Source organism: Lepidochelys olivacea (genome assembly GCF_965140295.1).
Source record: "Lepidochelys olivacea isolate rLepOli2 genome assembly, chromosome: 2".
NCBI classification, from domain to species: domain Eukaryota; kingdom Metazoa; phylum Chordata; order Testudines; family Cheloniidae; genus Lepidochelys; species Lepidochelys olivacea.
This window is the reverse complement of record NC_140412.1, coordinates 271,881,093-271,906,556: the sequence shown is the minus strand read 5'-3', so window position 1 is coordinate 271,906,556 and position 25,464 is coordinate 271,881,093. Positions and strand designations below refer to the sequence as shown.

Here is a 25,464-nt window from a genome sequence, read left to right as displayed (position 1 = left end):
TCCCTGCTCAGCCCTTTCTTGGGAGCGTCTCTCCATAAGAACTTCCCTGTCTCCCTTGGGAGATCCCCTCTCTGAGCTTAGGTAACCTTTATTGGGTTCAGGTGCTCACTTACTAGGCAGCCACTTGCCCCCAAGTGGGGCCTTCATAAGGCAGTCACAGACAGGCTGACCCCTCATGCCCCATAAAGGGCAGCTGTCCCATGACAGAGAAATTCCAAAGGACTGGAACAGAGCTCCCATTGCCCCTTTTCAAAGAGGGCAGGTACCTATAGACCAGTTTGCCTGACATGAACCCCAGGCAAAATAATGGAAAAGCTGATAAAAAATGAAAGCACAGGAAACTAATGCCAGTTGTCTCAGACTCACAGGCCCTGTCATGAATGGGGAAAGGGTAGCAACCTTTACGTATGCAGTAGCATAAAATCTCTCCTTGGCAACTACTGGATTGCCTTACCTGGAAGGGGTTAAGCAGTTCAAATAATCTAGTTGGCACCTGACCAGAAGGACCAATGAGGAAAGAAGATACTTTCAAATTGGGGAGGTGGGGGGGAAGGATTTGTTGTTCTCTTTTGTTGTTCCCTCTCCGGACAGAGGGAGAAGCTGAGCAGGTACAATATCTCCTGAAAATATACCTGGAATACTCCATCTAAAACCACAGAAATTGTAAGTAGGGCAAAGAAATGCATTCGGTTATCTGTCGTTTTGTTTTATGAATTTTCCTATGCTACAGAGGTAGTTCTAGTCCTGTTTTTGTAACTGGGAAGCTGAGCCTACAGGGGAATCTTCTGTGTTTTAAATCTTTTTATTACCCTGTAAAGTTACCTTCCATCCTGATTTTGCAGGTGTGATTCTTTTATTTTTTTTCTTTATAAATAAAGTTGTTGTTTTAAGAACCTGATTGATTTTAGTATCCTGAAGATAAAGGGTTTGGTCTGTGCTCAAATTGCTAAGGCAATTGGTTGGTATATTATTCTCAAGCCTCCCCAGGAAAAGGAGTGAAGGGGCTTGGGGGGATATTCTGGGGGGATAGGGATTCCAAGTGACCCTTCCCTGAATTTTTGTGTAAATCACTTGGTGGTGGCAGCAATAGCGTCCAAGGACAAGGAAAGGAATTTGTGCCTTGGGGAACTTTTAACCTAAGATGGTAGAATATAAGCTTAGAGGGTCTTTCATGTGGGTCCCCACAGAACAAGGAGTAATTGTCTCACATTGCAGTGTGGGAGGTTTAGGTTGGATATTAGGAAAAACTTTCACAAGGAGGGTTGTGAAGCACTGGAATATGTTACCTAGGGAGGGGGTGGAATCTCCTGCCTTAGAGGTCTTTAATGTCAGGCTTGAGAAAGCCCTGGCTGGGATGATTTAGTTGGTGTTGGTCCTGCTTTGAGCAGGGGGTTGGACTAGATGACCTCCTGAGGTCTCTTCCAACCCTGATATTCTATGATCTGTACCTCAGAGTTGCGGGGGGAACCCTGACAGGACCTCTGCTTCATATGGTCCCTGGGAGGACCCTTCCCTTTAGTGCAATAGCCCTTCTCGGGGGTCCACTCACTCTCGGGTGCTAAGCCCTGGGCTCCACCGCCTCCTGGAACCACACCTCTATGAGCCTCCAGCCCACCTGTCACTCATTGTGGGCCCCCTCAGGGAGTCCACTTGCTCTGGACCTAGGATTGCCAATTTTGGTTGGACATATTCCTGGAGATTTAATCATATGACATAATCTTTAATTCCTGGAGCCTCCAGGCCAATCCTGGAGGGTTGGCAATCCTATCTGGATCCCAGGGCCTCCACACCCAGAGGGAGCAATGCCACCCTGATCTCTAACCTGCAGTGACACTCTGCCAGTGTAACACAAAAGGGTTTATTAGTCGTTGAGAATACAGCATAGAGCAGACCTTGTTAGCACAGAAATCAGGAACCTTCAGCAGAGACCATCGGCGGGGGGCCTGTGCCCAGAACCCTGGGCTCTGCGCCCCCCCTCCCCGAGTCTCCTGGTTTTGGACTGAGACTAGTTTCCACCAGCCCAGCCTCTGACCCTTTGTAGCCCCTCCTCTGTCCTTTGTCCCTTTCCCAGGCAAAAAGGTCACCTGATCTCTGTTCCCAACACCTTCCAGAAGAGGGGGCCATAGGTTGCTAGGTTACAGGGTGTCAGCCATTCTCTGTGCAGATGGTACGCACACCTGCCTTCTAGGTCTCTGCAAGCTCACACACCCTTATCCCACCACCTAGATACTTAAGCCATACATAGGGGAAACTGAGGCGTCTCTCCCCACCGCGGCAGCTCTGGGGTTGGAGCTGCAGTATAGGTGCCTCTTCCCCCGTCTGCGGCAGGTCCGGGTTGCGGGAGGCGCATCTCTCCCTGCTGCAGTCCTGAGTGCCTGCATGGTGCTTAATAGGCTGATGTGCGCCCACGCAGCTTAGAGGGAATTTAGAAGTTGAGCCCATTCAAACAAAATCCATTTTAATATAATCAAATGCAAAGTGATTAATCAAGGAATGCAGGTTATTACAGAGCCACAGATTCAGTGCTCTGGAACAGTCCCAGGAAGACAGCCTTCAGGGAGCCAGACCGCCTTAGGGTCACACTCTTTCAGTAGGGCAAGCCACTTGGCTTCACTGCCTCCTGGGGCTGAACCTCGGAGCCTTCAGCACCCTTGCTTCACGCCGTGAGCTCCCTTCAGTGAGTCCACCTGAGATGGGCACTTGAGGGAGACTTGTACCGCCAAAGGGAGCAATGCATCCCCACCTTCTTAATCTGCAGTGACTCTCAGCCAGCGCTGTAAAAGCAGAAGGGTTTATTAGATGTCTAGAACACAGTGCAGAAAATCCTTAATTAACCTAGGTTTCAGAGTAACAGCCGTGTTAGTCTGTATTCGCAAAAAGAAAAGGAGTACTTGTGGCACCTTAGAGACTAACCAATTTATTTGAGCATGAGCTTTCGTGAGCTACAGCTCACTTCATCGGATGCATGCCAGGCAGTTTCCACGGTATGCATCCGATGAAGTGAGCTGTAGCTCACGAAAGCTCATGCTCAAATAAATTGGTTAGTCTCTAAGGTGCCACAAGTACTCCTTTTCTTTTTAATTAACCTAGAGAACAGAAAGTTATAGCACAGTCCATCTGGGTTAGTCCTAGAGCCCTCTGATCCCTCTTTAGTCCCAGTCCAGGAGCATCTTCCTCCTTCCAGCAGCCCGCACTCAACAACCTCACCTGGCCCATCCTTTCTCCTTGTTCCTGGCAAACATTGTCACCTGGCCTTCTGTGACATTGCACCCCATAATGCTTTATAGAAATATGCTTATGAGTGTAAATATGACCTAACTGGAACATGTTTTATGCTAGATATGCCATGTAACATATCTTTGCAAAGGTTATGTTCTACTGAATGTATTCATCCTATTCATATGCATGTATCACTTTTATATCTAAACGTATGAGCGATGGCTCTATGCTTGTATTGAAAGTGTTTGCTGTAGGAAGGCAGATTTGGTCAACATAGTGTGAAGGGGTTATTCAAGTAATTGGGAGTACTTAGCTAACAATGGACCTTGGGAGACACCAATCCACATGTAAACTTTCCTGGAAACATTCAAGCTAACATGTAAACAATGGCATTGGCCTGCAAAAAGCTGAATCATTCATAGACATGTGACTTGCCCAGGTGGCTAGAGACCTCACCTTGTGGGGTGGATTTTACACAGGAGAAGAGAGGGGTTTCCACCCACAAGGGAAAGACTATATAAGCCTCTGGAAACCCCTCCATTTTGTCTTCAGCTGGCTCAAAAGATAGCCTCTCCACCCTAAACAGATGCCTGAAAGAAACTGGAACAAAGGACAGTAACTACGGGGGTGTGAGTGATTGCTGGACCCAGACTAGGAGGAAGTCTAGTCTGTCAAAGAAGCTTATTGGAACATCTCTGAGTGTGAGATTTACCTGCGTTTAGTTTTCTACTGTACTAGGCTTAGACCTGGGTGTTTTTGTTTTATTTTGCTTGGTAATTTACTTTGTTCTGTCTAAAAGAAAAGGAGTACTTGTGGAATCTTAGAGACTAACCAATTTATTTGAGCATAAGCTTTTGTGAGCTACAGCTCACTTCATTGGATGCATACTCTGTCTGTTATTACTTGGAACCACTTAATTCCTACTTTTTATATTAAATAAAGTAACTTTTTAGTTATTAATTAACCTAGAGCAAGTAATTAATTCCTGGGGGAGCAAACAGCTGTGCATGTCTCTCTATCAGTGTTATAGAGGGTGAACAATTTATGAGTTTACCCAGTATAAACTTTATACAGAGCAAAACAGATTTATTTGGGGTTTGGATCTTATTGGGAATGGAGTATCTGTGTATTGGAGACAGGAGCACTTCTTAAGCTGTTTTCAGTTAAGCCTGCAGCTTTTGGGGGACGTGGTTCAGACCTGGGCCCGGGTTTGTAGCAGGTTACTGTGTCTGGCTCAACAAGGTGGGGTACTGAAGTCCCAAGCTGCCAGGGAAAATGGGCTCAGAGGTAGTCCCAGCCCATCAGGTGGCAGTCCCAAGGGGATCTCTGACTTAGCCCATCACAGTGATGTAGTCGAGCAGGATCTATGCACAGTTGATTGCTTTGAGACACTGGTAGTAATTTTAAGTGAGTTTTGGGTGTGGTGGATGGAGAACAGACAAAGTGGTTACTGGTTTGTTATTTTCTGTTTATTTATTTTGGGTGAGGGAAATAAGCATAAGAAAGCAGGAAAATGTCTACCCGTGAGGCAGCTACAAAACTAGAGCTGGCCAGACTGGAAGCAGAAGAGAAGGCAAAGGACCATGAGTTTCAACTGAAGCTCAAAGAAGCAGAGACAGACAGGGAGGAGACTGCACACAGAAGGGCTATGGAGGCAGAGGCAGCCAGGGAGGAAGCTGCTCACAAAAGAGCCGTAGAACTCAGGCAGCTGGAGGCTGACCAAAAAAAGGCAGGAGAAGGGGAGAGAGCGAAGCAGCTAGCCCTGGAGTTAAAAGACAGAGAAATACAGGCCCAGATTGAGGCCCAGAAGCATGAACTGACTGTTATGCAGTGGAAGAGACAAAACCCTCCAGCAGCTGGCTCAACTTCCCCAAAAATCCACAAATGGGAACGATTATGTCCACAGTATGATGAGTCCAATATTTCATCACCTTTGAGAGACTGTGCACCCTCCATGCAATTCCTGACGATCAAAAAATGACTATATTGATGGCAAAATTGACTGGAAAAGCTCTGGACATATTCAATAAGATGCCTATTGATGATGCTTCAAACTATGGTAAATTTAAGGAACTGGTTTTGAAATAGTTTCAGATTACACCTGAAATCTACAGAGTTAAATTCAGGAGTTTTAAGAGGGGATCTGGATTGAGTAATGTGGCTTATGTAAATGGAATGAGAGATTTGTTAGATAACTGGGTAAGGGGAAAAGGCATTACAAGCTTTGAAGGAATGTGTGATTTGGTTTCTCAGGAACAATTCCTGAATATGTGCAGTGATGATGTAAAACAGTATTTGTGGGACAAAAAGGTGGATGCAGTGGGTGGATTGGCTGAGTTTGCAGACTTTTTTGAGCCGTCGCCAGCTGCCATTAAACAGAAACCAGGGGCAGAGGGACACAGGGCTGGTGGAAAGCAGAATCACCGATTTACCCCTGGGGGAAAAAGGAGGCTGGGCGTTCACCTCCCCATTCCCCTGTTACTCGTCCCAAATCTCCTGTACAAGCAGAAGAGCCCAAGAGGTGCTAGAATTGTAAGTCCACTGAGCACTTGAGGAATAAATGTCCTTGGCCGAGTGGGAACAGGCAGCAGGTAACACATGAAGCTGCTGCTTCTCAAAGCCAGGCTCCTGCCTCTTTCCACACAGGATTTGTAAATGTTGCTTCTATACAACCAAGCAGTGTGCACGATGCATGCTGTTAAATTTAATGGCAAAGTACTCCATGGTTTAAGGGACACGGGTGCAGAGATTTCTGTGGTCAGGAGGGACCTGATCCAGGAGAAGGATTTGTTGCCTGGGAAAATGGCAGAATTAGAACGGATGAGAGGTTACAAAGTCCTTGCACCTTTAGCTACGGTGCACATGGAAACTGGTGATTTGCAGACTGAGCTGACTCTTGCAACAGTGGCACACAATTTTGCACCGTTTCTACTGGGAAATGATTTCCTTGATGTGGCAAAATTTGTCTCAGGGTTTGTTAGCAGCAAGAAGGAATCTTGTGCTGAAAGCTCCAGAGGGGAGGGTAAAGCCACATGTTCTGCTGGGGAAATAGGGGAGAGTCTCTTTAATTCCTCTGTAACAGTGGAAAATGCAGTTTCAGGGGACTGGATGGTCAAGCAGTGCCAGTAGCCCCGGGGGCTCAAGGCAAGTCCCTGCGGGAGGGGGTGGATAAAGCCAGCTCCTGTCCTGTCATCTCGCTGCGGGTGGGGAGTATCCCACCGAGGCCCGACTGCCAGGAAGTTGCAGGTCGGCAGGGGACGGGTCCTGCCCTGGGGTGCACAGAGATGTACCCCAAAGGTGGAAGTTGGGGTCCTGGTGACTGCTGTGGTGGGAACAGACCCCAGGGACTCTAGCTGGAAGCAAGCCCAACCTCAGGGAAATGGAGGGGTGGGGGGTGTGGTTTGCTGGCCAGTGAAGGGTCTGTCATAGCTGGTAGTTGTGAGCCCACAGCTGGACCAGGGTCACCTTTCCTTTTGGGGGACACAGAAGTGTCTGGCCCAGAGGGGAGCCCAGAGAGGGAAGTCCAGATAGAAGGTGAGGGGAGACCAGAGGGTCTGCCAACCTTTTGTAGGGAGGCTTTTTACCAGGAGGAGGGTGAAAAATGCCAGACCCCTCTTCTGTGAATCAGGTTTTAAGGGAAGACTGGGGGTCAGATCTCCTGGAGGGGAAGGTCCACCCAGGTGACCTGTTGGGGGCAGAAAGTGGGGTAACCGAGGGAATCTTACCGATCCAAAGCACTCCATTAAATAATGTTATTCCTGCTACCCTTGTAAAAAAACCCCCTATCTTCAAGGCTGGGGAGAGAAAAACTCTGCATTTGTGAAGCTTTACAAGGGGGTAAAAAGAAAAGGAGTACTTGTGGCACCTTAGAGACTAACCAATTTATTTGAGCATGAGCTTTCGTGAGCTACAGCTCACTTCATCGGATGCATACCGTGGAAACTGCAGCAGACTTTATATACACACAGAGAATATGAAACAATACCTCCTCCCACCCCACTGTCCTGCTGGTAATAGCTTATCTAAAGTGATCATCAGGTTGGGCCATTTCCAGCACAAATCCAGGTTTTCTCACCCGCCACCCCCCACCACAAATTCACTTTCCTGCTGGTGATAGCCCATCCAAAGTGACAACTCTTTACACAGACTAACAGGGCTCTTTACACAGACTAACACGGCTGTTACTCTGAAACCTTTACAAGGGGGTGGGGTCTGACACACAGAAATTCCAGAGGGAGGGGCCGAGGGCAGGCATGGTTGCAGTGCACCCTTTCCTTGCCAAAGCCTCAAACACATGCTTGAATTAAAAGCCTTCTCGAAAGAGGAAGAAGAATCTGCATCAGAGCACCTACCGTGGTACACAAAGGAATTGGGAAATGCAATAGATGCTAAACAAGCTAAATTGTGAGAACAAAGCCTGTCTGTCGAAGATTTGCTGAGAATCTTGTGTCTTTTGCTACTTCATCTATGGGTCAAGTCAAAGGAGTTAATACTAGTGGTAAACGCTTTAAAGATGTGGGACATACCTGATTTGTGGAAAAAACTTTTGTACATGCTAGCAATGGTGACAAGACAGTCCCATAAGCATGTTGCTTTTCAGCTTATACCTGTAAACAGGCTGGAAGCTTGGCACAGCAGCAAAAGCATAACAGGTCTATGCTGCTGTGTGGAAGGGGAAACTGAGGCACACCGCCTTATGGCATTGGGGGCTAAATGCCAAGACACCTAGACTTTAACAGATATTACTGTCTGCATTCTGTTAGCAATACTAAACCCCAACCTGTTTTCAGGCATCCGGGGTCCAGGAACACCAAACCTTGCTAGAACACCTATGAATGACATCATAAGATTTAAAGGTACTGAACATGGGTGTGACCAGAGACAAACAAGGATTTTACATGTACTGCCTCTGCCATGAACAGTGTCCAAAGTCACATGCTCCTCCTGAACTTACTGCCAGAGACTTGCACCCCATAATGCTTCATAGAAATATGCTTATGAGTGTAAATATGACATAACTGGAATATGTCTTATGCTATATATGCCATGTAACATATCTTTGCAAAGGTTATGTGCTACTGAATGTATTCATCCTATTCGTATGCATGTATCATTTTTATATCTGAAGTTATGAGCGTTGGCTCTATGCTTGTATTGAAAGTTTTTGCTGTAGGAAGCACATAAGGCAGATTTGGTCAACATAGTGTGAAGGAGTTTGTGATGTTATTGACATAAGCTGGGACCGTACAGATCATTGTTGCAACCAAAGTCCTGTAGTGGCACCAAATCTTGTATAAAGGGGGTCAAATGAGGTGTCTAAGACAAGGTTATGGTTTGCTGGTTATGATTATGCTGTCTATATGTGTGTATCATTTTTATAGTTCAAAGTTATGAATATTCATAGAATCATAGAATATCAGGGTTGGAAGGGACCCCAGAAGGTCATCTAGTCCAACCCCCTGCTCAAAGCAGGACCAATTCCCAGTTAAATCATCCCAGCCAGGGCTTTGTCAAGCCTGACCTTAAAAACCTCTAAGGAAGGAGATTCTACCACCTCCCTAGGTAACGCATTCCAGTGTTTCACCACCCTCCTAGTGAAAAAGTGTTTCCTAATATCCAACCTAAACCTCCCCCACTGCAACTTGAGACCATTACTCCTCGTTCTGTCATCTGCTACCACTGAGAACAGTCTAGAGCCATCCTCTTTGGAACCCCCTTTCAGGTAGTTGAAAGCAGCTATCAAATCCCCCCTCATTCTTCTCTTCTGCAGGCTAAACAATCCCAGCTCCCTCAGCCTCTCCTCATAACTCATGTGTTCCAGTCCCCTCATCATTTTTGTTGCCCTCCGCTGGACTCTTTCCAATTTTTCCACATCCTTCTTGTAGTGTGGGGCCCAAAACTGGACACAGTACTCCAGATGAGGCCTCACCAATGTTGAATAGAGGGGGAACGATCACATCCCTCGATCTGCTGGCAATGCCCCTATTTATACATCCCAAAATGCCATTGGCCTTCTTGGCAACAAGGGCACACTGTTGACTCATATCCAGCTTCTTGTCCATTGTAACCCCTAGGTCCTTTTCTGCAGAACTGCTGCCGAGCCATTCGGTTCCTGGTCTGTAGCGGTGCATGGGATTCTTCCGTCCTAAGTGCAGGATTCTGCACTTGTCCTTGTTGAACCTCATCAGATTTCTTTTCGCCCAATCCTCTAATTTGTCTAGGTCCCTCTGTGTCCTATCCCTACTCTCCAGCGTATCTACCTCTCCTCCCAGTTAAGTGTCATCTGCAAACTTGCTGAGGGTGCAATCCACACCATCCTCCCTGATCATTTATGAAGATATTGACCAAAACCCGCCCGAGGACCGACCCTTGGGGCACACCACTTGATACCGGCTGCCAACTAGACATGGAGCCATTGATCACTACCCGTTGAGCCCGACAATCTAGCCAACTTTCTACCCACCTTATAGTCCTTTCATCCAGCCCATACTTCTTTAACTTGCTGACAAGAATACTGTGGGAGACGGTGTCAAAAGCTTTGCTAAAGTCAAGGAACAACATGTCCACTGCTTTCCCTTCATCCACAGAGCCAGTTATCTTGTCATAGAAGGCAATTAGATTAGTCAGGCATGACTTGCCATTGGTGAATCCATGCTGACTGTTCCTGATCACTTTCCTCTCCTCTAAGTGCTTCAGAATTGATTCCTTGAGAACCTACTCCATGATTTTTCCAGGGACTGAGGTGAGGCTGACTGGCCTGTAGTTCCCAGGATCCTCCTTCTTCCCTTTTTTAAAGATGGGCATGACATCAGCCTTTTTCCAGTCATCCGGGATCTCCCCCGATTGCCATGAGTTTTCAAAGATAATGGCCAATGGCTCTGCAATCACATCCGCCAACTCTTTCAGCACTCTGGGATGCAGCGCATCCGGCCCCATGGACTTGTGCTCATCCAGCTTTTCTAAATAGTCCCGAACCTCTTCTTTCTCCATATTGACCTGGGTCTGGGGCTTGATCCTTTGGGATCGAGAGAACCTTTGTTCTTTTACTGGGGTATTGGTTTTCATAACCATTTATCTCCATAACGAGTGGCACTGGTGGAGATACAGGGAAACTGGAGTGTCTAAGGGAACTGCTTGTGTGACTTGTGGTTAGCCAGTGGGGTAAAACCAAAGTCTGCTTTATTTGGCTAGTTTGGTTTGCCTTAGAGGTGGAAAAACCCCAGCCTTGGGCTGTAACTGCCCTGCTTGAAGCAGTTTGTCCTGAATTGGCACTCTCAGTTGGGTCCCACCAGAACCAGCATCGTTACAGGGTTAGTCAAGTAATAGGGAGTATTTAGCTAACAATGGACCTTGGGAGACGTCAATCCACATCTAAGTTTTCCTGGGAACATTCAAACTATCTTTTCATAGACTTGTGACTTGCCCAGGTGGCTAGAGACTCCATCTTGTGGAGTGGATTTTACACAGGAGAAGAGAGGGATTTCCACCCAGAAGGGAAAGACTATATAAGCCTCTGGAAACCCCTCCATTTTGTCTTCAGGTGGCTCAAAAGATAGCCTCTCCACCCTAAACAGATGCCTGAAAGAAACTGGAACAAAGAACATTAACTACGGGCGTGTGAGTGATTGCTGGACCCAGACTAGGAGGAAGTCTAGTCTGTCAAAGAAGCTTATTGGAACATCTCTGAGTGTGAGATTTACCTGTGTTTAGTTTCCTACTGTACTAGGCTTAGACCTGGGTGTGTTTGTTTTATTTTGCTTGATAATTTAATTTGCTTGGTGTTTACTTTGTTCTGTCTGTTATTACTTGGAACCACTTAATTCCTACTTTTTATATTAAATAAAGTCACTTTTTAGTTATTAATTAACCCAGAGCAAGTAATTAATTCCTGGGGGAGCAAACAGCTGTGCATATCTCTCTATCAGTGTTATAGAGGGCGAACAATTTATGAACTTACCCTGTATAAGCTTTATACAGAACAAGGGGTTTGCTAAGATACGGGATGTAGACCTGAGGTTGAAAAGGATTCTAAAGGGAGCGGGAAAGAATCCCCTAATTATCCTTCATGTGGGAACAAATGATACGGCTAGATTCTCACTGGAAAGTATTAAGGGAGACTATGCTAGGCTGGGGAAGATGCTTAAGGAAATTGAGGCTCAGGTGATCTTTAGTGGGATTCTGTCTGTTCCTAGAGAAGGGCAACAAAGGTGTGACGAGATTATGACTATCAACAGATGGCTTAGGCAGTGGTGCTATAAGGAGGGCTTTGGGATCTATGGCCACTGGGAGGCATTCATGGATAGAGGACAGTTCTCTCGGGATGGACTTCATCTGAGTAGGGAAGGAAATAGACTTCTAGGATGGAGGCTGGCACAACTGATTAAGAGAGCTTTAAACTAGGAATTAGGGGGAGATGGTTGGGAGATGTCCAGGTAATCTCCACGCCAGAATTTAGCATTGAGAGGAAAGAAAATGAAGTAAGAGTGGATACAGCCGTGGGTAGGAGGAAGGGCAGTGTAGACACAAGTCTAATAGGTCATACTGGCTGTAGAATGACCGTGCCTAATCGGGTACAGAATGTGAGTGAGGCCAAACAGCAAAAATTAAGATGTTTGTACACTAATGCGAGGAGCCGAGGTAACAAAATGGAGGAACTAGAGCTACTGGTGCAGGAAGTGAAACCAGATATTCTAGGGAGAACAGAAACAGGGTGGAATAGTCGTCATGACTGGAGTACGGGTATTGAAGGGTATGTGCTGTTTAGGAAAGACCGAAATAAAGGTAAAGGTGGTGGAGTAGCATTGTATATCAATGATGAGATAGAACGTAAAGAAATAAGAAGCGATGAAATGGATATGACTGAGTCTGTCTGGGCAAAAATTAAATTGGGGAAGAAAACTATTAGAGCCTCCCCTGGGATAGTGCTTGGGGTGTGCTATAGACCGCCGGGATCTAATTTGGATATGGATAGAGCCCTTTTTAATGTTTTTAATAAAGTAAATACTAATGGAAACTGTGTGATCGTGGGAGACTTTAACTTCCCAGATATAGACTGGAGGACGAGTGCTAGTAATAATAATAGATTTTCCTAGATGCGATAACTGATGGATTCCTTCAGCAAGTAGTTGCTGAACCGACTAGAGAGGATGCCATTTTAGATTTGGTTTTGGTGAGTAGTGAGGACCTCACAGAAGAAATGGTTGTAGGGGATAATCTTGGCTCAAGTGATCATGAGCTAATTCAGTTCAAACCTAATGGAAGGATTAATGAAAATAAATCTGCAGCTAGGGTTTTTGATTTCAAAAGGGCTGACTTTCAAAAATTAAGGAAATTAGTTAGGGAAGTGGATTGTACTGAAGAATTTATGGATCTAAAGGTAGAGGAGGCCTGGGATTATTTTAAATCAAAGCTGCAGAAGCTATCGGAAGCCTGCATCCCAAGTAAGGGGGAAAAAATCATAGGCAGGAGTTGTAGACCAAGCTGGATGAGCAAGCATCTCAGAGAGGTGATTAAGAAAAAGCAGAAGGCATATAGGGAGTGGAAGAAGGGAGGGATCAGCAAGGAAAGCTACCTTATTGAGGTCAGAACATGTCTCATAAAGTGAGACAGGCTAAAAGTCAAGTAGAGTTGGACCTTGCAAAGGGAATTAAAACCAATAGTAAAAGGTTCTATAGTCATATAAATAAGAAGAAAACAAAGAAAGAAGAAGTGGGACCGCTAAACACTGAGGATGGAGTGGAGGTCAAGGATAATCTAGGCATGGCCCAATATCTAAAGAAATACTTTGCCTCAGTCTTTAATAAGACTAAAGAGGATCTTAGGGATAATGGTAGCATGACAAATGGGAATGAGGATATGGAGGTAGACATCACCATATTTGAGGTAGAAGCAAAACTCAAACAGCTTAATGGTACTAAATCGGGGGGCCCAGATAATCTTCATCCAAGAATATTAAAGGAATTGGCACAAGAAATTGCAAGCCCATTAGCAAGAATTTTTAATGAATCTGTAAACTCAGGGGTTGTACCGTATGATTAGAGAATTGCTAACATAGTTCCTATTTTCAAGAAAGGGAAAAAAAGTGATCCGGGTAATTATAGGCCTGTTAGTTTGACATCTGTAGTATGCAAGGTCTTGGAAAAAATTTTGAAGGAGAAGGTAGTTAAGGACATTGAAGTCAGTGGTAAATGGGACAAAATACAACATGGTTTTACAAAAGGTAGATCGTGCCAAACCAACCTGATCTCCTTCTTTGAGAAAGTAACAGATTTTTTAGACAAAGGAAATGCAGTGGATCTAATTTACCTAGATTTTAGTAAGGCATTTGATACCGTGCCACATGGGGAATTATTAGTTAAATTGGATAAGATGGGGATCAATAGGAAAATTGAAAGGTGGATAAGGAATTGGTTAAAGGGGAGACTACAACGGGTCCTACTGAAAGGTGAACTGTCAGGCTGGAGGGAAGTTCCCAGTGGAGTTCCTCAAGGATCGGTTTTGGGACCAATCTTATTTAATCTTTTTATTACTGACCTTGGCACAAAAAGTGGGAGTGTGCTAATAAAGTTTGCGGATGATACCAAGCTGGGAGATATTGCCAATTTAGAGAAGGACAGGGATACCTTACAGGAGGATCTGGATGACCTTGTAAACTGGAGTAATAGTAATAGGATGAAATTTAATAGTGAGAAGTGTAAAGTCATGCATTTAGGGATTAATAACAAGAATTTTAGTTATAAGCTAGGGACGCATCAATTAGAAGTAACGGAGGAGGAAAAGGACCTTGGAGTATTGATTGATCATAGGATGACTATGAGCCGCTAATGTGATATGGCTGTGAAAAAAGCTAATGCGGTCTCGGGATGCATCAGGAGAGGTATTTCCAGTAGGGATAAGGAAGTTTTAGTACCGTTATACAAGGCACTGGTGAGACCTCACCTGGAATACTGTGTGCAGTTCTGGTCTCCCATGTTTAAGAAGGATGAATTCAAACTGGAACAGGTACAGAGAAGGACTACTAGGATGATCTGAGGAATGGAAAACTTGTCTTATGAAAGGAGACTCAGGGAGCTTGGCTTGTTTAGCATAACTAAAAGAAGGTTGAGGGGAGATATGATTGCTCTCTATAAATATATCAGAGGGATAAATACCAGAGAGGGAGAGGAATTATTTAAGCTCAGTACCAATGTGGACACAAGAACAAATGGATATAAACTGGCCACTAGGAAATTTAGACTAGAAATTAGACGAAGGTTTTTAACCATCAGAGGAGTGAAGTTTTGGAATAGCCTTCCAAGGGAAGCAGTGGGGGCAAAAGATCTATCTGGCTTTAAGATTAAACTCGATAAGTTTATGGAGGAGATGATATGATGGGATAACATGGTTTTTGTAATTAAATATTCATGGTGAATAGGCCCAATGGCCTGTGATGGGCTATTAGATGGGGTGAGATCCGAGTTACTACAGAAAATTCTTTCCTGGGTATCTGGCTGATGAATCTTGCCCATATGCTCAGGGTTTAGCTGATCGCCATATTTGGGGTTGGGAAGGAATTTTCCTCCAGGGCAGATTGGAAGAGGCCCTGGAGGTTTTTCGCCTTCCTCTGTAGCATGGGGCATGGGTCACTTGCTGGAGGATTCTCTGCTCCTTGAAGTCTTTAAACCATGATTTGAGGACTTCAATAGCACAGATATAGGTGTGAGATTTTTTTTTTTTTGTAGGAGTGATGGGTGAGATTCTGTGGCTTGCCTTGTGCAGGAGGTCAGACTAGATGATCATAATGGTCCCTTTGGACCTACATATCTATGAGTCTATGAACCCCATTGGGAACGGGGTATCTGTGTGTTGGAGACAGCAGCACTTCTTTAGCTGTTTTCAGTTAAACCTGCAGCTTTTGGGGGATGTGGTTCGGACCTGGGCCTGGGTTTGTAGCAGGCTACTGTGTCTGGCCCAACAAGGCGGGGTACTGAAGTCCCAAGCTGCCAGGGAAAATGGGCTCGGAGGCAGTCCCAACCCACCAGGTGGCAGTCCCAAGGGGATCTCTGTGACTCAACCCGTCACACCTTCTTCTTAGCCCTTTGTTCTCCAGCTGGTCACACCCACTGGCTTCCTAAGGGAGTGGGCCATCTATGGTTGTTAGTTGTTAGGTGCCAAATGTCTGGGCAATTGGAGTGGCCGTTATCTTTTCGGACTCTCCATGGGCTAGCTCAGCCATTAGTGGTGATCTTCAAAAGTCATGGAAAATGGGAGAGATTCCAGAGGACTGGAAAAACGGCAAATATAGTGCCAAGCTATAAAAAGGGAAATAAGGACAACCCGGAGAATTATAGGTCAGTCATCTTAACTTCAGTACCCGGAAACATAATGGAGCAAATAATTAAGCAAGTAATTTGCAGACACGGGGTTCCCTCCCTTGCTTCCCAGGTTTGGGGGGCAGCTCCAGGGGCACATTTGGATGTGGGAGGGGCAGGAGTGGGGTACATCCTGTTGCTCACAGGAGGAGAGGAGAGAGAAGATTTGCACTGAGCTGTTGGGCTCTTTGCTCCCCTTTGCCCAGCAAGACCAGCGAGGGGAGAGGAGAGCAGGGCTGAGCGGTGTGAGGAGGCTGGAGCTTCTTGCATCATAGCAACTCCATTACTCATAACACTGTGCTGGTGGCAACAGCCGGTTTGTGAAGGCCGCATCAGGAGCAGTGGCATAGCCAGGATGGGACACTTGGGTGGGTGGGCCCTGACTACAGATGTGTGGGCAATGACAGGGGATGTGGGGGCTGGAGGAATTGGGACTGCTTCCCCGCACCCTCTCCAGCTAGCCTTGGGGGCGATGGACATGCTGGCCAAGGGCCCTCTGCAGCCTAGGTGCACACCCAGGGAGCAGGGACAGGGCGCGGAGGCTTGCCCCATTCTGCCCACCCACCCAGTGCTCCAGCTGGGGAGCGGTGTCGGGGCATGGGGGCTTGCCTGCCCGCAAGCCCCCATGCGCAGGCTGGAGTACCGAGCGAGCGGAGCGGGGTGAGCCCTTGACCCCGCTCCCCGGCTGGAGCGCCCGACAGTGGAGCGGGACAAGTGCCTGGGCCGGAGCCGAGCTGGGGCTGCAGGGATGGGCCTGGATGCTAAGTGCGTGGGCTGTGGCCCACCCGTGGCTACACCTCTGGCCAGGAGAGGGAGCTCCTAGTGCGGGGGCTGGGTGTGAGGGCTGGGGTGGAGGGGCCGTGAGGCCAGGGGCTGATGGAACTAATGGGGAGGCTCTTGTGCTCTCCCCCCAGGCTGACATGGAGGTGCCCATCCCCAAGTACTTTGTGAACCAGAGAGCCAAGGCCCTGAAGGAGCGTCAGCAGGTGCTGTCTGAGATCCTGGCCCGGGTGGAGCCTGGCATGCCCTGTGGGGTGAGTGCCTGCCCTCCGGCTGCCCCTTTCTCTGCCGAGGAGACTCCCACCAGTCACCTGAAGTACGAGGGGCTGGAGGTGCAGGGCTGGGCTAGGCCCCAGTGGATGGGTGGGGTGTCGGGAGGGGCAGGGAGAGTTCAGCAGAGTGCCGGACAGTCCCAGGTAAGAGAGGTGGGGTCTGCACCAGGATGGGCCTGGGTCAGGAGAGAGGGGTGGGGCTGTACCAGGGCCGGTGGTGGGTGCAGGGCAGAAGGGGGAATGAGGACGGTCTAGGGCCTGTGGAGGGAGATGCAGGAGTGGGGGCAGGGCTGTATCGGAGCCCATGGGAGAGTGCAGGGCAGAAAGGAGGGTGGGTCTGTATCAGGCCAGCGGGGGGAGGGGGAAGAGGGGAGGATGTTCTGCAAAGGAGGGTGGCTGGAGGTTTGTGAAGCCGGGTGTGCTCCCAGAGCGGAGCAGGGCAGGAAGTGGGGGCTCTATCAGGGCCTGTTAGGGATATAGAGCTGTACCAGGGACCATGGCCTCCTGTTACTGGTGTTTCCCATGTATGAGGTGTCTGAGACTGGCCCTGGATGGGTTTGATAGGGAATTGTGGGCAAGCCTGGAGAGAGTGCAGCAGGCCCCCCTTGGCTGTTCTCCCTGGTGCCCTGGCTGGGGCGTGCTATGGGGTGTGCGGGCTCTGTTCTCCCTGGGGCTGGGGCTGGCCATGGGGCATGCGGGCTTTGTTCTCCCTGGCACTCTCGCTGGGGCTGGTGCCTGTGGCTGGGGCTGGCATGGGCTGGATCAGGGCACAGATTCACTGACCCTCATTGTGCCCTGCTTCCGCAGCCATCCCGGCCTGCCATGCTGCGGGACGAGGCCGTGCAGCTGGTGCAGATGGCAGAGCGGATGCGCCAGGGCCGCCTGCGTTCCAAGTTCATGTGGGAGATCCGGCGGGACGAGGAGCGAGAGAGGAGGGCCCAGGAGAGTGGGGCCAAGGAGCTTGACCGTGAGCAGGCCGCCATCTGCATCCAAAAGGTAAGGATATGTCCGGCCCAGAGTGTAGGGTTGCCAGGCATCCATTTTCTGACCAGAACGCCTGGTCATAAATGGACCCTGGTGGTTCTGGTCGGCACTGCTGATCGGGCTGTTAAAGTCCGGTCAGCAGTGCAGTGGGGGCTCGGGGCTAAGGCAGGCTTCCTGCCTGCCCTAGCTCCGTGTGGCTCCTGGAAGCAGCCGTTAGGTCCTTCCGCCCCCTAAGCACTGCCCCAGCCCTGAGTTCTGGCTCCACAGCTCCCATTGGCCGGGAGCTGCGACCAATGAGAGCTGCAGGGGTGGCGCCTGCAGGCACAAGGGCAGTGTGCAGAGCCTCCCTGGCCGCCCATGCACCTAGGGGCTGCAGGGAGCTGGTGGCCACTTCCTGGGAGCTGTAGTAAGTGCTGTTGGGACCCTGGACCCCAAACTCCCTCCTGCACCCCAACCCCCTGCCCCAGCCCAATCCCCTTCCGCACCCAAACTTCCTCCCACACCCTGCACCCTCCTGCACCCCAACCCTCTGCCTCAGCCTGGAGCCCCCTCCTGCAACCCAAACTCCTCATCCCCGGTCCCACCCCAGAGCCCACACACTCAGCCAGAGCCTCACCCCCCCCAACCCCATGTCCCAGCCCGGAGCCCTCTCCCGCGCCCTGAACACCTCATCCCTGGCCCCACCCCAGATCCTGCACCCCCAACTAGAGCCCTCACTCTTCTGCACCCCAACCCTCTGCCTCAGCCTGGTGGAAGTAAGTGAGTGAGGGGGAAATGGAGCGAGCATGGGTGGGGCCTTAGAGAAGGGGTGTGGCCTCGGGGCAGGGGTGTTTAGTTATGTGCAATGAGAAAGTTGGCAACCCTACCAGAGCGTGGGGGCGGAGGGCACAGGATACCCAGCAAACAGGCGGCTGCTGGGTGCCTGGGGAGCCAGAAATCAGATCTGAGCTGTGCTCCCCACTGCCTGGTTATTCCCATTTCTCCCTTCTGGGCTCCAGCCACACTCCCTGCTTTCAAGACAGCGGCACTGCTATGGGTACCCGCATGGCCCCACAGTATGCCAACTTTTTTATGGCTGATTTAGAACAACGCTTCCTCAGCTCTCGTCCCCTAACGCCCCAACTCTACTTGCGCTATATTGATGACATCTTCATCATCTGGACCCATGGAAAAGAAGCCCTTGAGGAATTCCACCAGGATTTCAACAATTTCCATCCCACCATCAACCTCCGCCTGGACCAGTCCACACAAGAGATCCACTTCCTGGACTCTACAGTGCTAATAAGCGACGATCACATAAACACCACCCTATACCGGAAACCTGCTGACTGCTATTCCTACCTACATGCCTCCAGCTTTCACCCAGACCACACCACACGATCCATTGTCTACAGCCAAGCTCTGTGATACAACCGCATTTGCTCCAACCCCTCAGACAGAGACAAACACTTACAGGATCTCTATCAAGCGTTCTTACAACTATAATATCCACCTGTGGAAGTGAAGAAACAAATTGACAGAGCCCGAAGAGTACCCAGAAATTACCTGCTACAGGACACAGTACTCCAGATGAGGCCTCACCAATGTCGAATAGAGGGGAACGATCACGTCCCTCGATCTGCTCACTATGCCCCTACTTATACATCCCAAAATGCCATTGGCCTTCTTGGCAACAAGGGCACACTGCTGACTCATATCCAGCTTCTCGTCCACTGTCACCCCTAGGTCCTTTTCCGCAGAACTGCTGCCTAGCCATTCGGTCCCTCGTCTGTAGCGGTGCATGGGATTCTTCCATCCTAAGTGCAGGACCCTGCACTTATCCTTATTGAACCTCATCAGATTTCTTTTGGCCCAATCCTCCAATTTGTCTAGGTCCTTCTGTATCCTATCCCTCCCCTCCAGCGTATCTACCACTCCTCCCAGTTTAGTATCATCTGCAAATTCGCTGAGAGTGCAATCCTGACATGGAGCCATTGATCACTACCCGTTGAGCCCGACAATCATGTGCCAGCAATGCCCCTCTGCCATGTACATTGGCCAAACCGGACAGAATAAATGGACACAAATCAGACGTCAAGAATTATAACATTCAAAAACCAGTTGAACACTTCAACCTCCCTGGACACTCAATTACAGACCTAAAAGTCACAATTATGCCACAAAAAAACTTCAGAAACAGACTTCAACGAGAAACAGCAGAACTGGAATTAATCTGCAGACTGGACACCATTAAATTAGGCTCGAATAAAGACTTGGAGTGGAGGAGTCATTAGACTAGCTAAAAACTATTTCCCCTTGCTAATTTCCCCCCTACTTGTTACTCACACCTTCTTGTCAACTGTTTGAAATGGGCCATCCTCATTATCACTACAAAAGTTTTTTTTCTCCTGCTGATAACAGCCCACCTAAATCGATTACTCTCATTAGAGTTTGTATGGTAACCCCCATTTTTTCATGTTCTCTCTCTATCTATCTACTGTATTTTCCACTACATGCATCTGATGAAGTGGGTGTGACGCAGCAGGGAGGGGGGAGTGTTGACCTGGGAATGTGGCAGGGGAGTTTCAATGGGAGATCTGAGAGCCTGTAACCTGAGCCAGGAGTGGGAGGGGGAGGTGACACTTCTGCCCAGGAATGTGAACAGAGGCTGCAGGAGGGAGCCTGCTGGGGGGGTTTAGTTTCAGTTTGGGGCTGGGTGGTGGAACGCAGGGAACTCGAGGGCTGGGGTCTAAGCTCCCTGCTCCCCCAGAAGGACGTGATTGAGGGGTCCTGGTTGTACCCACAAGCTCTGTTTGAGACCGTGTTCCTGTGGTCCAATAAACCTTCTGTTTTACTGGCTGGCTGAGAGTCTCAGTGGATCCCAGGAAGAGGGGTGCAGGGCCTGGACTCCCCCACACTCCGTGACAGTGGGCTTCAGCCCACGAAAGCTTATGCTCAAATACATTTGTTAGTCTCTATGGTACCACAAGTACTCCTCGTTCTTTCTGCTGATACAGACTAACACGGCTACCACTCTGGCTCCCTGCTTTCAGTCCCAGGGCTGAGAACATGCCCCGTGGGGGAAATCTCTCATGGCTGCAGTTTTGCCTCTGCCCTGGAGGTGGCACTCTTGGACTGCCTGAGAACACATTCTGGAGAGTTGCCGATCCTGCTTAGAGCACTGTATTGCAGACTTCTGGGTCCCATGGCAGATTGGGGCCCCATCCTCCATGCCCTGGCTCTCCCAGCAGTCACAGCTTGGCTCCTGGGCCTTGTTGGTTGCCTCTCCTTGAGCTGCTTGCAGGCAGCCTGAGGGCTGGATCCCATCAGGGTGCAGCTGTCCCCAACAACACAGCCCATGGGTGTGCCCTGCTCTGGCATGCAGTCCTGTGCTGAGCTGGGTGGGGTGGTCATGCTGCACAGCATTCTAGGCCAGTGGTGCCCTGGCCAGGCCGCTGGGTGTGGGGTTCACTCTGCAAAGTGGGGAGTGCGGGGGCCTTGGTGTCCTGGGAGCATCAGTGCTGGGGGCTTTGTGTGTTTGAGTCCCAAGTCCCTGCCTCATGCCCATTGTTCCAGGGGTCAGGAGGCACGAGCAGCCAGTTCAGGCTGCGTGGGGAGCTTGCCACAGTGAACCCAGGTGCCAGTTCGAGTGGGACCAGCACACACCAGGAGCAGGGCTAAGAGCGGGGAAAGGCACTACTTCTTCCTCTCCTCCCCCCTCACTGCCCAGAGGTGTAGCTACCCCACCTGCCCATCATCACCCTGTGCTCACAGCAACCACCGCAGCCTGTGCTTGCTGTGGAAAGCGGGAGTTACAGGCCAGCTGCCCAGAGTCACCAAGCTGCCAATTCTTCCCAGATCGTCTGAATCAAGTCTAAAACAGCTGTTCACCTGGTTACTTCTTCCACTTTAAGAAACAAAAGGTTGTCCCCAGTGTGTTCCAAGAACTTACTGGAAATTCTGCATTTTGCTGTATTACTTTTCCAACAGGTAGTTTAAGTCCCCCATTACTACCAGGTTTTTGGTTTGGGATATTTCTGTTATTTGTTCTAGAAATGCCTCCTCTACCTCCTCGTACAGATTTGCTGTTCTATAGTAGACCCCTACCATGACATCGCCCCTGTTTCCCTCCTCCCTCCCCTTTTTATCTTCACCCAGCAACTTTCAGCTGGTCTGCCTTTTGCCTCCTTCTGGACCTCAGAACAAGTGTATATATTCTTGATATATAATGCACACCACTTCCCTTTTTTTTCCTGCCTGCCATTCCTGAACAAGCGATATCCCTCTATACCAATATTCCAATTATGAGATTTATCCCACCAAGTCTCTATCATGCCAATTAAGTCATAATTTAGCTTGTGTACTAATACTTCCAGTTCTTCCTCTTTATTCCCCGTAGTCCTTGCATGTGCATATAAACATCTAAAATATCGAGCTGTCTCCTTCACTGATTTCCTTCTTGTTCTCCTATGATCCTATTCTAATTTTCCATGCCCCCCCACCAACATATACCCTCTGTTAAGGTTGCCTTTTTCTATTTTTACCTATGGGCTTTTGCCACCTACCCCCTTTGAAACTAGTTTAAAGCCCTCCTCACTAGGTTGGCAAAGAAAAGCTTGGAAAAAGACAAAGAGATACAGAGGCAACTCATGGACATGATCCTGAGCCAGATTGCCCTCCTGCAAAACATGCTCCCACTAGGCCAGCAGGCCCTGCAGGCCCATAATTTGGGATCCAGTCATGTTCATAGAATCATAGAATATCGGGGTTGGAACGGACCTCAGGAGGTAATCTCGTCCAACCCCCTGCTCAAAGCAGGACCAATCCCCAACTAAATCATCCCAGCCAGGGCTTTGTCAAGCCTGACCTTAAAAACCTCTAAGAATGGAGATTCCACCACCTCCCTAGGGAACCCATTCCAGTGCTTCACCACCCTCCTAGTGAAATAGTGTTTCCTAATATCTAACCTAGACCTCCCGCACTGCAACTTGAGTCCATTGCATCTTGTTCTGTCATCTGTCACCACTGAGACCTGCTAAGCTCCATCCTCTTTGGAACCCCCCTTCAGGTAATTGAAGGCTGCTATCAAATCCCCCCTCACTCTTCTCTTCTGCCGACTAAACAATCCCAGTTCCCTCAGCCTCTCCTTGTAAATCATGTGCCCCAGCCCCCTAATCATTTTTGTTGCCCTCTGCTGGACTCTCCCATTTGTCCACATCCCTTCTGTAGTGGGGGGACCAAAACTGGACGCAACACTCCAGGTGTGGCCACACCCGTGCCAAATAGAGGGGAATAATCACTTCCCTCGGTCTTCTGGCAATGCTCCTACTAATGCAGCCCAATATGCCATTAGCCTTCTTGGCAACACGGACACACTGCTGACTCATATCCAGCTTCTTGTCCACTGTAATCCCCAGGTCCTTTTCGGCAGAACTGCTGCTTAGCCAGTCGGTCCCCAGCCTGTAGCAGTGCATGGGATTCCTCTGTTCTAAGTGCAGAACTCTGCACTTGTCCTGGTTGAACCCCATCAGATTTCTTTTGGGCCAATCCTCCAATTTGTCTTGGTCACTCTGGACCCTATCCCTACCCTCCAGCATATCTACCTCTCCCCCGATTTTAGTGTCATCCGTGAACTTGCTGAGGGTACAATTTAATCCCCTCATCCAGATAATTAATAAAGATGTTGAACAAAACTGGCCCAAGGACTGACTCCTGGGGCACTCCGCTTGATACCAGCTGCCAGCTAGACATTGAGCCGTTGATCACTACCTGTTGAGCCTGACAATCTAGCCAGCTTTCTATCCACCTTGTAGTCCATTCATCCAGCCCATACTTCTTTAACTTGCTGGCAAGAATGCTGTGGGAGACCTTGTCAAAAGCTTTGCTAAAGTCAAGGCATAGCACATCCACTGCTTTCCCCATAACCACAGAGCCAGTTATCTCAAATTCAAATGTTCTTGAGCCCCTAGATAATTCTGGCTATTGTGACCAGCAACAACTACTAACCTCTGTATCTCTGCAACACGGTTTCCAGCGACTCCCATTCACCTCTCAGATCCAACCTCTGGGCACTAAGAACACTTGCATCTGGGAGTCCAGCTGTATTGAGCCTTGCGACATGCGAGCTCCCTTGTCACCCAGGCCAGGAAACTGCCCCAAAATAATTCCTAGAGCAGATCAGTTAGAAAAACATCCAATCTTGATTTAAAAATGTATCTGTAATGGAGGATCCACTATGACCCTTGGTAAATTGTTCCAATGGTTAATTATCCTTACTGTCAAAAATGTACACCTTATTTCCAGTCTGAATTTGTCTAGCTCCAACGTTCAGCCATTGACTCGTATTAGACCAGTGGTTCTCAAACTTCTGTACTGGTGACCCCTTTCACATGGCAAGCCTCTGAGTGTGACACCCCCCTCCATAAATTAAAAACACTTTAAAATATATTTAACACCATTATAAATGCTGGAGAGAAAGCAGGGTTTGGGGTGGAGGCTGACTGCTTGTGTTCCCCCCTGTATTAACCTCATGACCCCCGAGGGGTCCTGACCCCCAGTTTGAGAACCCCTGTGTTAGACCTTTCTCTGCTAGATTGAACAGCCCATTACTAAATATTTGTTCTCCATGTAGATAGTTATAAACTCTAGTCAAGTCACTCCTTAGTCTTCCCTTTGTTAAACTAAATAGATTGAGCTCTGTGAGGCTGTCACTAGAGATACGAGTGGAATGGACAGTGTGTTTTCAGCATATGATGAGATTATATAATCTGTTTTTTCTCCAAATACAGAACAGAACATGGGCGGTGGGTGGACACCCCCTTTGGTGAGGCTATCCTCCCCAGCCCCACCCCTTCTGCATAAGACGTCATCCCCCGTGGCTGGAGCCCTGAGCCCTCCCTGCCCCACTTCCCACTGCTGGAGAATCCCCAGCCAGAGAATGGGAAAGGTGGAGTGCCTCCCCCAGCCATGCAGTGGAAGAACACTGAGCTTTTTATATGTGCCATGCAGGTTCCGGGACTACTCAGCTTCCCGGGTTCATCAGTAATCTCTGTTTCAGAGTAGCAGCTGTGTTAGTCTGTAATCACAAAAAGAAAAGGAGTACTTGTGGCACCTTAGAGACTAACCAATTTATTTGAGCATAAGCTTTCGTGAGCTACAGCTCACTCCATCGGATGCACAGGGAATGCTTTTCTTTTTAGTAATCTCTGTGGAGTCCAGGTTGATACTGATGCACGTGGGAAGCTGAATAGCAGATACCCCCTCCTCAGCTGTTTCAGAACATGCCTGGTGCATAATAATAAGTAAAAACCCTCAATCCGGGGTCCCGTGGCACTGGCTATGCCAGGGATGGCTTAGCCTTCTCTGGCCTATTATACCTGTTGCCTATGGAAGAGAAATATTTATTGAACTCTTCTGCCTTTTCTGCATTATCATCGATTGCTCTACCGTTTCCATCTAGTAATAGACCAATACCATTGTTGGGGTTCTCCTTGTTTCCTTATATATTTTAAAAACTCCTTCTTTCTGCCCTTAACTCTTCCAGCCATAGCGTTCTCTTTGTGTCCCTTTGCTTCCCTTATCAATTTTCTACAATTCCTAACTTTTTATTTATATTTACTATCAAATTCCCCTCTCTTCCATTTGTTAGATTTTATTTTTTTACAGCTGCTTTCACTTCCCTTCTAAATCAGGTAGGTTTTTTTAAACCAGCATGGCCTTCTTCCTCAATTGTGGGATTGTGGCTTTTTGGGCATGTACTAAACTGTTGTTACATGATTCCCAAATTAAAATTCACATTTTTCTGATTAAATTCTCCCTCACAGTTGATTTAGAATTATAGAATATCAGGATTGGAAGAGACCTCAGGAGGTCATCTAGTC

At 48.3% G+C, this 25,464-nt stretch overlaps 1 protein-coding gene across 1 annotated transcript in view; it reads left to right on the top strand.

Annotated features, from left to right (window-relative positions):
• DRC11L (dynein regulatory complex subunit 11 like) overlaps nucleotides 1-25,464 on the top strand; it is a gene marked incomplete at both ends in the record, with an annotated part of 75,851 nt that overhangs the window by 10,119 nt on the left and 40,268 nt on the right. Inside the window, 2 exons of the mRNA XM_084621148.1 lie at nucleotides 16,484-16,681; nucleotides 17,429-17,617. Of these exons, the coding sequence (XP_084477274.1) occupies nucleotides 16,484-16,681; nucleotides 17,429-17,617 (387 nt within the window). The remainder of the gene's footprint in view (nucleotides 1-16,483; nucleotides 16,682-17,428; nucleotides 17,618-25,464) is intronic.